The following is a 13438-nucleotide window of genomic DNA, read 5'->3' on the forward strand; positions in this document are numbered from 1 at the left end:
TGATTAGTTCATTCCCAGGCCTCTGGAGAACTTCAGGACATGTTGAGGAGGTCATTTAGCCATTTGAATCAGCTGTGTTGGATCAAGGACACATCGAAAACATCCAGGACACCTGCCCTCGAGGCCTGGAGGTGGACACCCCTGATCTAAACACACCAGTGTATAAAAAATGCAAACCTGCTTCCTGAAGACTAAAATAACAAATCAACATTAGTTTCATTAATCAGTATTTTGGTGGTACTGACAGCATAAATGGCTGTGCAATTATAAAAGGTTGCCCAGTGTCGAACCCACACTGAATTATTATCCCATTTTGCTTAACAGCTCACTCTCACAGCAAACAACAGAGTCTGTGCTCGTGTGCATTTAACCCAACACAGTTTCCTCAATAGAGGAAATAGAGACTGACTGGCATTCATCAGGTGGAGAGAAGTGGTGCTCCACCTGAGCAGTGGTGGTGTTCATGTACATCTGCTGCAGGTGCAGCTGCTTTTGTGTCCAACCAGACACTACAGTCCAATCACTTCCAAAATCCCTCTTTTATTATTTGGATAAGCAGAATCTTTCAAATCAAGGCAAATATTCTGCCTAAATTCAAGCAAACTTTTTTTTTTTTAATTGTTAGAGGAGTCAACAAATTAAACGTGAAGAAAAAAGATAGAAAGCTTTTGTCCCCTAGCAACAAAATCTGTTATTAGTATCAAAAGTTAAAAAGGCCATTAACAAAACATTTCACATTAAATACCAGAGGCCTTGACTTTGCTTTCTTTTAGCTTTTATCAGATCGCTCAAGATATAATTTTCCTCTTGTAAAGCTGTGGGTGGAGAAGTTCACACTTAAATAAGACATAAGCTATGATGTCCACATCATAACCAGCGAATCAGAGATCTCGGACAACTGCCGATCCTGAGCCACACAGAAAAATCTCTATTAATTAATTAGCCCAGGAAACTTGTGTATAAACACTTCCTCTTGCTCCAGTGAAGTGCATTCAGACTGAAGCACCACAGCAGGGGTAATCATCGCGTGGGTAGCCACGCTTCAGTTGGCAGGCTGAATGGCAGTGAATGTTGCAGCCAATACACGTAACTCCTAAAATAATCCAAACAGCCACGCTATTAATAAACTAGATGCCCGTTAACCACGCTGCGGTCCTGCCAGTTTTACCGGCCCTTGGAGCGCCGCAATGGTGAAAAATTCATTGGAAGGAAACATAAACAGTGGGCTGGTGCAAAGTCATTTGGACTGATTAGGAAAAAATACAAGCTGCATTATAAGAAGCATGCAACCCTTCATGTATCCCTGAATTCTGACTATCCCTCATCTGGCAGTAATGTGATTAATTGCTAATATTAAGAGCAGAAATTTCTAACCACACACACCGTGGCAAAGGAGGAGACAGAAATGAGAGTGTGCAGCAGCAGGAAGTTACATCAAATGGACCAAGGTCTTTAAAACTGGGCTTTAAAATTATGAAAACCTGAAGAGATAAACCTGAAAATGTTCCTAAACGACAGCGTTAGAGTAGTGGAAAGTAAAAAGAAAAGTCTTTGCTTCATTGTCACATCTTTTGGGCACAGGAGAAATGATTTTGCACCAGCTGATCTCCGGCTTCAGGTGGCTCCACATTCACAGTCTCACTAATCCACAATTTCCTGTCCTTTACGGGCTGCACTCACTTCTGAGAAATTCAGAAAAATATGCCTTTTTTTTTAACAGTATGAAATTACACTGTGAGCGTGGCTCATTGCAGATATATTCTGTCACAGTCTAACACTCAGTGAGGAGGAGTGCACACAGGTGGAACGCCTCAGTTCAGCTTTCAGAACCGTGACCAGTCTGCAAAGGTGTCCAGAAATCCTGCACCAAACTCGTGTGATGCATGCATTTAAGTGAAATACATGAAAAAGATACTTTGTCACGATTGCAGAGCAGCTTCACAGACCCACTCGATGCCTGCTGTGTACTTTTCTTGATTAGTGACTTATCTGTATAGTAACTGACGATATGTTGGATGTTTCGGGTCTGTGCTTCTCTGTTTCTGATAATCCCCAATGGAAGACTGTGTATTAGTAAATATGTGGCACAGACATGGGTCGAAATGTGCTCGCTTTCTGGAACAGCATCATTTTACTCGGCATGATTGAAACTGAAACTGTGACCCTGCTTATGGGGAAAGAGGGCTCAGTTTGACCCACAGCCTGTCTGCAGTAGTCTGCCTCACGTTGACTCTTTAAAGTGTTTCGAGTATTTTTTATTTGTAAAATGAATGCTTCAATGAAGATGTTTGACAAAATAAAAAATAAACATAAAGGTTTGAGTGTCATTCTGACTGCGATGAAAGACATTCCAGCTTTATATTCAGTGCTGCAGCGCCACCTGCTGGCTAAATTTAGTGTTTGAAATTTGAAAAGACTTCAGTGGTCACAAACAAAAAGTTTGTTTCATGTTTGGCTTTCACGTTAGCCATAGTTTAAAACGTCTGGTTTCATTTTTTCGGTTGTGTGTGTGTTTGGGGGGGGGGGGGGGGGGGGGGGGGGGTATGAAGTTCATAACAGACACTGCAATGTAAAAACTATAATCACAGTCACATGAACATCCTAGCCTCGGTAAACATTTGGAGACAACTTTGACCAACCACACAGACTTTTTCACTCACTCACAGTTTGTTAGTTTTCTCTTTTATCAACTTGCTAAAGCTGCTGCCTCGGTAGGAACAGTTTATTTGGGGCCCATAATACACAGCGTCCCCCAGTTTAGTTACCTCGGGTTGGTCCCTTATTTCCCCTTATTCAGCACAGATTTGATGCTGGATGCCCTCGTGTCAGGAACACATCGGGAACAAAAGGATGCTGCGTCATTTGTTAGAAATTAACATTTTCTACCTACCCAGGGCTGAACTTAAGAAAACTCTGAAAATCAAAGGGAAGGAAATGCAGCACGTTAGCTCATTTTGCCAAAAGAACAATTCTGAAACTCAAATAGTGTCAGTAGTTTGTATGGCCCCCATGTGGTTGCATGCATGCCTGACAATGTTGGGACATGCTCCTAATGAGACAACCGATGGAGTGATTCCTCCCAGACCAAAACCAGTGAAAAAACACAGAAGTTGAGGTCAGCAACTGAGGTGCCAAAATTTTAGTTTTTTTTCCTTTTTGTTTGAATTCCCCCAGGTCGATATTCTGCTGCTCATGATTCCAACATGAATGTAAATTCTTTAAGGACTTATTTTGAAAAATTAAACAAAATAAGGCTTTGTGCATTATTGGGTTTACTTTTAAAAACATTTTCCCAGTTTATGGTGAAAGTGACAGGTCTGTACCCCTCTGTCAAATCCTTTCAGATACTTTTTTCATCAACTGGAAGAAAAAAAAGCCACAATATTCCAGATGTTTTACTAGTATCTTTATTTACATAAATATCAGGATTGCTGGGGGGTTGGACTCCCAGAATAACACAAAAACAAAACATGGTGATGAAGATGTGGAGGCTAAACAAGAGGACGTCACTTCTTCTCAGGGGCCTTTTCACCAGCCTCCAGCTTGGGTGCATCCTCTTTGGGATCTCGGTAGGCGGGGAACACCTCCCAGGGCGTGTTTAAATCAAACTTCCTAAACTCCTGCGCCAGCTCCACAGGCTCCGCCACCACACGTTTCAACTCATCGTCATAACGAACCTGCAGAGGGAGGCATGCTTCGGGTCAGATTCCTTCCCGTCTCTCACATTGCTGGAGTTGAATAAAGTGGACTCAAAGTAAACTCACCTCCACATATCCCGACAGAGGGAAGTCCTTCCTGAAGGGGTGACCCTCGAAGCCATAGTCTGTCAGGATCCGCCTCAGGTCGGGATGGTTGGCAAAGAAAACTCCAAACATGTCCCACACCTGTGGTAATACAGCTTTGCTCTCAGTTTGTCTGTAATGTTAGTATAAACCACTGCTGAGTTTCACAAGTGCAGCGGGCAACTCACCTCCCTCTCGTACCAGTTAGCGGCCATGTGGACGGGGACAGCGGAGTCAACCGGTGTTAACTCATCGGTGTAGGTCTTGACGCGGATACGGGAGTTGTAACGCAGTGAGAGCAGGTTGTACACAATCTGTAGACCAGCACACACAGTGAGTCAGAGTACTATAGTACACAATCAATGCATAAATTAGACTACCTAATGTCCCACCACCAGAGATGGGCAGTAACGCGTTACTTGTAACGCGTTACTGTAATCTGATTACTTTTTTCAAGTAACGAGTAAAGTAAGGGATTACTATTGCAAAATCGGTAATTAGATTACCGTTACTTTCCCGTAGGAACGCTGCGTTACTGCGTTACTAAAACCGTGATTTTTTTTGCGAGAATGTCTCATGACAGTGACGTAAGCAAGTGCGACGTTGGTGACAGCAGCTGTGTGCAGATCAACAATGGATAATATATCGAGTGCGGGAGAGAGTATGAGCGTGCAGCGTTTAAAGCGTGGAAGTACTGACCTTACTTTGAGTTTGATTCCATAAAAAGTGACAAAAACATTAGCGTCCATCGTGCGTGGGAAGAAAACTTTTTACAGCGAAAAAAACCCCTAAACTTCCGAGCAAGCACCGAGTAGCTACGACGTGATGGGAAACTCACAGAGACACTCGCGCGGATTCTTCAACTGACCGCAGCACACCTACACCAGGGTAACCCTCCGCCTACCCTGCTCCTGCTTTACAGGTGAAAATAGAGCAAAAGGACCGCTGAGTCTTTGACTTTATTTATTTTCTGCTGTGTTTTACTTGCATCTGTTTGAAAGAGTGAGTGAAAACACAAAAAATATTTTATTTTATGTGCTGGAATGTGTAGAAAATAGGTTTAAATGTTAAACTAATTTATTCAAGTCAGAGAATGTTGCATATAATTAAATGTTTTGCTTGATGCATAAAGTTAAAAGATTAAAACTGATAAAACAAGTTAAAAAAGAGAGACTTTTCCATTTGATTACATTTTGTATGATGGATTATGTAGAAAAAGTAGAATTGGGCTGAAAGATCTATCACTTTATCACCTCTTCAGGTTGTAAATCGTGTTTTTAAAAAGTAACTAAGTAACTAAGTAATTAATTACTTTTGAAAATAAGTAATCAGTAAAGTAACGGGATTACTTTTTGGGGGGAGTAATCAGTAATTAATTACTGATTACTTTTTTCAAGTAACTTGACCAACACTGCCCACCACAGCCCTTCTCTTGGACTGAGTCTGGACATGATTCTTTTCAGCTCTTCTGTTACAGATCGGTTGGTTTGCTGTGATCCTGTTACATGACCTAATGTCACCAGGCTTTAGCTCTCAGAGAGATGGCCTCATATTTGACTTATATTTGAACCCCCCTCAGTATGCAGAGCAATGCCCCTAAATGACTCAAGGTCCAAACAGGCCTTGGCCTTCCTGGTGCCGCCCCTGTGACCCAGCTCCAGATAAGTGGAAGAAAATGGTTCGCTGGATGAAGGTTAGATTTTTATTATATTATATTATACTATATTATATTATACTATACATATTTATTATATATTATGTGTGGTTTTTGGTGCTTTGGAAAACTGTACAAAATGACCAAAACACAATAATAAATACAATTATTATTGAACGTGGTGGCAGAAGTATTTTTAAAGGTTTATGGTAAAATGTCCTAATGCAGACAGGCTCTATGATGCACAGTCAGAGGGACTACTCCATTTGTTAAAGAAGTACAAAGTAATTCAGGAACAAATGTTGATAAATCACAGACGCTGCTGTGAAACGTCTTGAAGCACAGATTGGTGCAGACGCTCGGTTGATAAATGAGCCGCAACATTGCAGAAATCTCCAGGCTGTCATCAGGTTTATCATTGAACATGCTAACTGAGCCCTGCACACTTTGAGATGCAGTGTTTGGGTTTATTCCAGATTCCCGGAGCGTTGCCTGTTCTGACCTTGAGGTACATTTGTCTGTCTTGAATGCTTTCCACTTTTTTATAATTCTTCTTTCTTTCTCATTGTAGAATAATGGACTGATGAGCATAAATAATTGCTTCTTTATCAGTGCTTATCTTTCCTCCTTGGCTGGCCGTGCTGATGATCAATTAACCCTTTAAAACCTACCATAGCACCAAATCCGCCAGAGCTTACTTTATATTTTTACATGCTGTGGAGCCATTTTTGGGAGCATTTCAAGTTGCTATACATCAATACAACTGTTATAGCCCAGATTGTAATAATATGTATGCATTAAGTCCATAGTAACTACATAATAGTTTATTTTAAAAAAATTGCAATAAATTACAAAAAAAAATAAATAGAAAATCGTTTGTTTTTTTTACATATATTTCTACTTTAAGAGGTTTATCCCTCAAAACTTTAAATACAAAAAAGTTGCAAAAAATAGTTTCCAACAACTGAAAATTTATTTTGAGTGTCTTCATAGTTTTATTTTTCAGATACACCAATTTTTATAAACTGCAGAAAAAACGAAAAACAATCCTACAATGCACATTTGCAAAGAAAACAGCATGTGCATCAAAATAAACTATTTCCAGCAATGCAATTTGAGTTCTAAGCATCACAGAAACTATTCAGAAAAGCTTAAAGTCAAACATGACTTTTAAAAACACCAGTATAGGCTTATAAGGCCTACAAGTAAAAAACTAAATTTTCCGTAAAAATGACATCACTTCCGGTTACGGGCAGGTAATGGCGGACATGCGATAGTTCGCGCTGACGTCTATTTCAATGTAGGAAGTGTTATAAACAGCTGATCGGATCGGCAAAGCGTGTTTCTGGGATATTATGTTTTTGTTCCTGCAAGTGCTTTTTATGCAATTTTTGCAAAGCTATATGTGGAAGGAAACCGTGACCGAGGACAAGCTGATGGCATCAGATGTAAGTACAACTCCTCTGGTTTCATATGCAAAAATCATTATTGCGCTAGCTTACGTGGTTCCAGTTCTACGGGGATTTAAAAATAGTTATGCAAAACGGAGCGTGCCCGCGCTGACCGGCTTTAAAGGGTTAATCAAATGCATTGATTACCAGCACCAGGCTCTACTTTCCCTCATAATTCCTATCAAAGCATTAATTGTAGACTTGGTCTTTCACGCACCAAATTTTGGATACATTTTTGTTAAACAAATAATGACATAGTGTAACATGTTATATGTTGTTGTTCACCTGCACTGAGAGTTCTACTTTCTTGTAACCATGGCTACACAGGCATGCACCTGCAGATAGGATGCTTAAATCCTTGCCTCTCTTAGCAATAACCTCAGGCAGCTCACGGTTCAGTCAGTTCCAGTTTATCTCTGTACCTCAAAACGGTTCTGTCGTGTCGGGATGTCGACAGCTGTCAAGTCAGTCATGTTCCTGAACTGAGCATTGGTGTGGTCCCTCAGGAAGGTCAGCACAGGGATGACTCCATCAGGATGGATCATCACCTCCAGCTCATTGTAGCAGGTCACCTACACACATGAACACAGTCTTTTAGGCCCTGCTGCAGGTTTCTGAATCTAAACATGCATTCATCCATTCTCTTCCTTTTTCAAATCAGAGTAAATCCAAACATCCATCCATCCATCCATCCATCCATTCGCTTCCGCTTATCCTTTTCAGGGTCGCGGGGGGTGCTGGAGCCTATCCCAGCTGTCATGGGGCTGGAGGCGGGGTACACCCTGGACAGGTCGCCAGTTTGTCGCAGGGCCAACACGCAGGGACAGACAACCATTCGCACTCACATTCCCTCACACATTCAAACCTAGTGGCAATTTGGATTATCCAATTAACCTATCCCCACAAGTTGCATATCTTTGGACAGTGGGAGGAAGCCGGAGTACCCGGAGTGAACCCACGCAAACACGGGCAGAACATGCAAACTCCACACAGAAAGACCCTGGCCTGATGGTGGAATTGAACTCAGGACCTTCTTGCTGTGCGGCAACAGTGCTAACCACCGTGCCACCGTGCTGCCTAAATCCAAACATAATAAGTCTAATTACAGTTTTAAAATATTTACTCAGGTCTTGATTAGTAACGGCACCAACACATTGATGGCTTTTCACAATAACTGTGAAAAACCATCAATGTGCTGTCTCGGTCAGCAGCAGGATTTGCAACAGAAGAGTGTACGTGCTCCCACTGTGATGTGAATATGAACTGACCTGGACCTGCTGAATATATTTGGGCATCATCTCTGCCACATACTCCCCAAACGCTGCCAGCTGGTTGTGAGCGACAGCATCCTTGGGCCTGACGGTGGCTGCAAAGAGCAGAGGAGACGACACCGTAAATTCACCACGACAGACGCTTCAGGCTGTGTAACATTTGACCAGAGTCACAGGCGCTGGGGCCGTTTGATATAACGATAGACATCGGATGACGATATAAAAACATCTATCGTTTCATTTATGAAGCGCCTTGAGGCGACTTTTGTTGTGATTTGGCACTATATAAATAAAATTGAATTGAATTTTACGATATCGTTTGTATCGTTTTGATGGCCACTGTAGTGACTATATTCATTTCTTAAAGTTCTCTCTTTCTTTTATATTTAATATAACCACACTACGGACGGACAAGCGCCTGTTTTTATGCTTTGTTGTTAGCAACAACGACGGTAAAACCATTGCATGTCCGCTTGTTTATTTTCCACATAAACCTTTCACAATAAAGCTCAAGGTCCTATTGAGACTTTTCAAAATAAACTGAATCACGTGAAAGAGGATGCAAAAAAGAGCCGTCAGGTGCTAAAAAATAAACCTTAGACTCAAACGTTTGAACAGGCTGGCTGCCGGCGGAGCTCACAGGCACGTCACTGCAACCCCCCCTGGCTTCTGCTCCGCGGCTGCTGAGTGAGCCCTCATCTGGGACTCTCCTCAGCTCTTTCTGGGACAGTGGCGCGGCTGCCCCTCTGTTGGTCTTCCTTGGTCTCTTGTGTTCTGGGGGCCTCTGGATGTCTGGAGTTTTGATCTCCTCCATACCTGCTTCATGCCCTGGAGGACGGGGCTGTGGCCCCCCCCACACCCTCTAGCAGATTATTACATGAAGGAACCTTTTAAAAAACAAAAAACAAGCGCGTCCATGCTCACAGGTGTACACACGGGTGATCACACCCACAAACTACACCCTTTTTGGCTCCTACCTCAAAGCACACTGTGTTCTGTTGATCTTATATGCTGCACAATAATGTTTAATATTTAGTATTTACTGTTATATTCCCATATATCATCGTGATGTTGTTTATTATGTTGCTCTCGTTTTCTTCTGCTCGTTTTCTTTTTTCTTTCTCAACAGGTGATTGATATATGTATTTTTTTTCTGCTTATTTAGTTGTTTTTTTGCCCTTCATCCCCATCCCTCTTCTCTGCTGTTTATTCCCCTTCTTCCTTTCTCCCTTTTCTTTTCCTCATTCAAGTCTGTCCCGTATCTAGCAAGTGAAAATAAACATTAGGACTAATAGCTGTTAAATGTACAGTTACAACTTATGTCTAAAAATGTATAGTTTCATTTTTAGACATAAGACTCCAGGTACACGACGTGCAGCTGGAAACACTTCACGCAAGTCAAGCTGCCCGAGATTCACAGAATTTTCAGAAAATGTTAAATTTTTGTGATTTATATCTTTATTGGGATGATAGATGTCTCATATTGGAATATGAGATTTTGGTCATATCGCACAGCCCTAACAGATGAAAAAATGCTTTTGTTTTTCTAATACAACCGATTGTCTTGCTGATGTGCTGAAGACTCTCCTGAGCATTAAGGAAACACGGATTCAGATTTTTCCCGGTTCCAATCTGATTACAAGACCTGGGTTTAAGGTTCTGCCAACACCAATCGCTGATCCGATACCAGTGTTGAAATAATAAAGTCACTGTGAGGGACAGTTTGGGAATCAGTGCTAATAACTTCAGGGTCAATGACGGTACGGCTGGGCCATATCATACCGTTCACAGTAATACTGGTATAATGTTGGGCAACAATAAGAAAATGAAATATTGCGGTAGAATATGGGTAAAACGCGCACGCGCAGTGTCTTTGTTTACATATGCACATGGCGGAAAAAGCACAGCGGCGACGGAGAATGAGAAGAGCGAAAGTGGATCGTTGAATGAAACGGATGAACCGAGAACTGGTTTGTAAAAATGCTGCAACTTCAGTGGTGTGGAACTGGTTTGGCTTTCGTACGTTAGATACACAACAAAGCACTATTTTTGGTAGCACATGCTAGCGGGACGTCGTTATTACCGTGTTTTTTGGAAAATACGGCACACTTAAAATCAATGCTTTGATTTTTCTGAAAATCGACACTGCCCCTTATAGTCCCGTGTGCTTTATGTATGAATTCTGGTTGTGTTTACTGACCTCGAAACGATTTTATGTGGTACACGTAGAGCTGGGCGATATGAGATTTTTTCATATCACGATATGTTTTTTTCATTTCAGGCGATAACGATATCTATCACGATATAAGCCAAATAACTATATTTGTAAGATTTAAATGTGCCGTTGCTCACAAGTAAAATGTGAAATAATCAGCAGCTTGTTTTTAAATATTTATTTCCCATAATAAGTTCAACAGGGTAGATGTACTTAAGGAACATGAGACTTTTTCAGATAAATAAAGGCAAATATTGCAAACTACACAAAAGACAGCCACTAAAGCGTTTAAGTTTCAAAATAGAACAAACGAAACAGACTAAATTGTCAATTCCACTTAGAAACAAAGTATTAATTCTAAAAATAAATCTTAGTTTGTTTTACAGAAGAACAGACAAAACTGACTAACTTTTGTCAATATCAAATAAACTGAGAACTAAAAGGAAATTCTCAATCTCTCCTTGTTGTATAGCTTAGCTTTTCAAACAGTTTTAACAGTTACTTTAGTCTGACAACAGCCGAATGACGAATTAGCGCTTCCAGTCAGAGACTGAGGCTACGTCCACACGTACACGGGTATTTTTGAAAACTGAGATTTTCCGTTTTCGTTTTAAAAAATAATCCCGTCCACACATAAAGGGAGAAATGAAGGAAAACGCTGCTATGAACATGCCAAAGCAGCAGGTGGCGCTAGATTCCTAACCGTGCAGAAATGTTGGCCAATCAGAAGTCTAGAAGCCTCGGTGGGAAAAAGTAAACAAAGCTGGGGCATAGAAGCAGAACCGAGTCGTATGTGTGGAGGGACAGTAACTGTGTGTATATGTAAGCATTTAAACACTGCAGAGAGTAGAATTAACAGTAACAGTATTGTAGAAATTCATTTCACCGAAACAATAACGTGGCGCACAGTGTGACGCATGCACCAGTTTATTGTATTTCCAGACTTGCTTTCGGCACAATTTACAGTGCACGCTACTCTGTTTTTTGTCAGACTTGAAATAGCCGAAATACCTTCACACTACGGAACTTCTATGGCTCTTCCGTTCGACAATCTCTCCGGCATTGGAACCATCATCTGTTTTCTCTTCGGTCACGCTCGGTTGATTTTTCTAGTCGGCACACTCATTTCCTCCATTATGCGCTGGCTCCATTACCCGCTGGCTGCTTCCCAAACAAACACACGTGCGGCTTGGCACTAATATATATATATATATATATATATATATATATATATATATATATATATATATATATATATATAATTAGCAAATTGTAAAGATAAAGGAAACATCGTGAGTCATTACTGGGACTCCCCTCCCTAAGGACGATTCAACACAGATGTTTCAGCCCAAAGATCAGACTTCAAGAAACGGCACACTAAGCCAGCAGCTGTGCTACATACATGCGGTGTCGCCTCTTTGTTGCCAACTTTGTGCACCAGAGAGTTTTTTTTTCTCATTCATCTGACACGCGCACAAAGTCACGAAAGTCTTTTACTGTTGGGAAAACACTAAATTTTCATTTGATGTATGTAGTGCTTTATCTGATAGGTCGAGCTTTGTGTGTCTGTCAGCAGACAAAATAACATCACAACAGTCACAAACACAGCAGCTTTCACTGTGGACCCCACTCCATGTGCTGTTACATATATGTGGACCCTCTGGATATTTTTAAAGCACCTGTCAGTGTTTTAAAAAAAAAGTCTGATGTTTTTAGTTGTTGCTGTGTAATGTTAGTACCGGGGACAAAAACAACCCGTCAATGCAACCATGTCCGTAGGTACAAACAATGATTTGCTGCTCCATACTCCCACAGTAACGTCCTGTTAACTAGTTGAGTTAAAACAATTCTAACTCTGGGGTTCTCAGCTATTAGTGACAGCTATTAGTCCTAATGTCAAACAGCTCGGTGGTTCAGCGGCACTACCCTGCACGATGAGTTAGTGTGTACTCACGTCTGGTCTCGGTGCTGGAGCCCTGCAGTCTGGTCTGCTGCTGCAGGAGACACGAAGTCCTCGCAACTGAGGAGGGACAGACAGAAAGGATCAATCACAGAGGTACTGACGAGTGAATCCGCACTGCTACACAAGAGCTGGCTAAAGGTAGCATTAGCTAGCTCGAAGGTCAAACACGGAGCATTTGACAGCTGAAGACGACACTGTATTGGTAGCACGCAAACGGACGCATGCTAAAACGAATCACTGCAATCTACAGCCTGTATATGGATTTCTAGTTAACGTACTGTTAAAACTCCTTCCAAGACCTCCGCGGACAAACCGTACCAACGACGCCGCCATGTTGGCTCTCTCAAGTTTCCTCTTCGGGCCGAGAGCTGACTATCAGCGGCCAGTCGCCCCCTCGTGGACGGGAAGACAAATGTCACTCAATGTAAGATAAGATAAGATAGAACTTTATTAATCCCTCGGGTGGGTTCCTCTGGGAAATTCGACTTCCAAAAAAAGCACAGCAACGACCGAAGTTACAGTTACAGAATTGTTATATATATATATATATATATATATATATATATATATATATATATATATACACACACACACACACACACACACACACACACACACACATATATAAATACAGAGACAAATATAAATAGAGTATACAAAGGGGATAAATAGGAATAAAAAATAAAAATACAAGTGAATTGCACATTTCAAGTATTGAGTCTATTGCACTGTTGACTATTTACAAAAAGTATTGCACAAGGTATTGTACAGTGAGGTGAAGAGGCACTACAGCTTAGTTGTTCCCCCCTCCTTTGTCCTCCTGTTTCCTGTTTCCCCTCCCTCTCCCCTCCAGAGAGGAGTTAAACAGTTTGATGGCGTGTGGGACAAAGGAGTTTTTAAGTCTGTTAGTTCTTGTCTTTGTGAGAAGCAACCTGTCACTGAACAGACTCTTCTGATTGTTTATGGCCGTGTGCAGAGGATGCCCAGCATTGTCCATAATGTCCATCAGTTTCTTTAATGTCCTTTTCTCTGCCACTGTCACCAGAGTGTCCAGCTTCATGCCGACCACAGAGCTAGCCTTCCTGATCAGTTTCTCCAGCCT

The 13438-nt window shown here is 41.4% G+C and overlaps 1 protein-coding gene across 1 annotated transcript; it reads right to left on the reverse strand.

The window, feature by feature from the left end:
* Positions 1–3393: 3393 nt before the first annotated feature.
* Positions 3394–12684, reverse strand: ndufs3 (NADH:ubiquinone oxidoreductase core subunit S3). The gene is made up of 7 exons (XM_085358036.1): positions 12615–12684; positions 12328–12393; positions 8156–8253; positions 7310–7459; positions 3971–4096; positions 3765–3884; positions 3394–3677 (listed from the first exon to the last, which is right to left on the reverse strand). The coding sequence occupies exons 1-7, from the start codon at positions 12667–12669 to the stop codon at positions 3507–3509; spliced, it is 786 nt and encodes a 261-aa protein (XP_085214162.1). The 5' UTR covers positions 12670–12684; the 3' UTR covers positions 3394–3506.
* Between the last annotated feature and the right edge of the window lie 754 nt (positions 12685–13438).

Source organism: Diplotaxodon limnothrissa, linkage group LG1 (assembly GCF_057381915.1).
Source record: "Diplotaxodon limnothrissa isolate DT_005_m linkage group LG1, D_limnothrissa_male_GT1.1, whole genome shotgun sequence".
In the NCBI taxonomy this organism is placed as follows: Eukaryota; Metazoa; Chordata; class Actinopteri; order Cichliformes; family Cichlidae; genus Diplotaxodon; species Diplotaxodon limnothrissa.

What these genes read in the sequence shown, in the direction of transcription:
- ndufs3 (XM_085358036.1), bottom strand. Translation starts at nt 12,669, where the DNA reads ATGGCGGCGTCGTTGGTACGGTTTGTCCGCGGAGGTCTTGGAAGGAGT. An exon ending in CTCCAGCACCGAGACCAGAC is followed by an intron (nt 8,254 to 12,327) that starts GTGAGTACACAC and finishes TGCTCTTTGCAG; the next exon opens with CCACCGTCAGGCCCAAGGAT. An exon ending in CTAACTGGTACGAGAGGGAG is followed by an intron (nt 3,885 to 3,970) that starts GTGAGTTGCCCG and finishes GTATTACCACAG; the next exon opens with GTGTGGGACATGTTTGGAGT.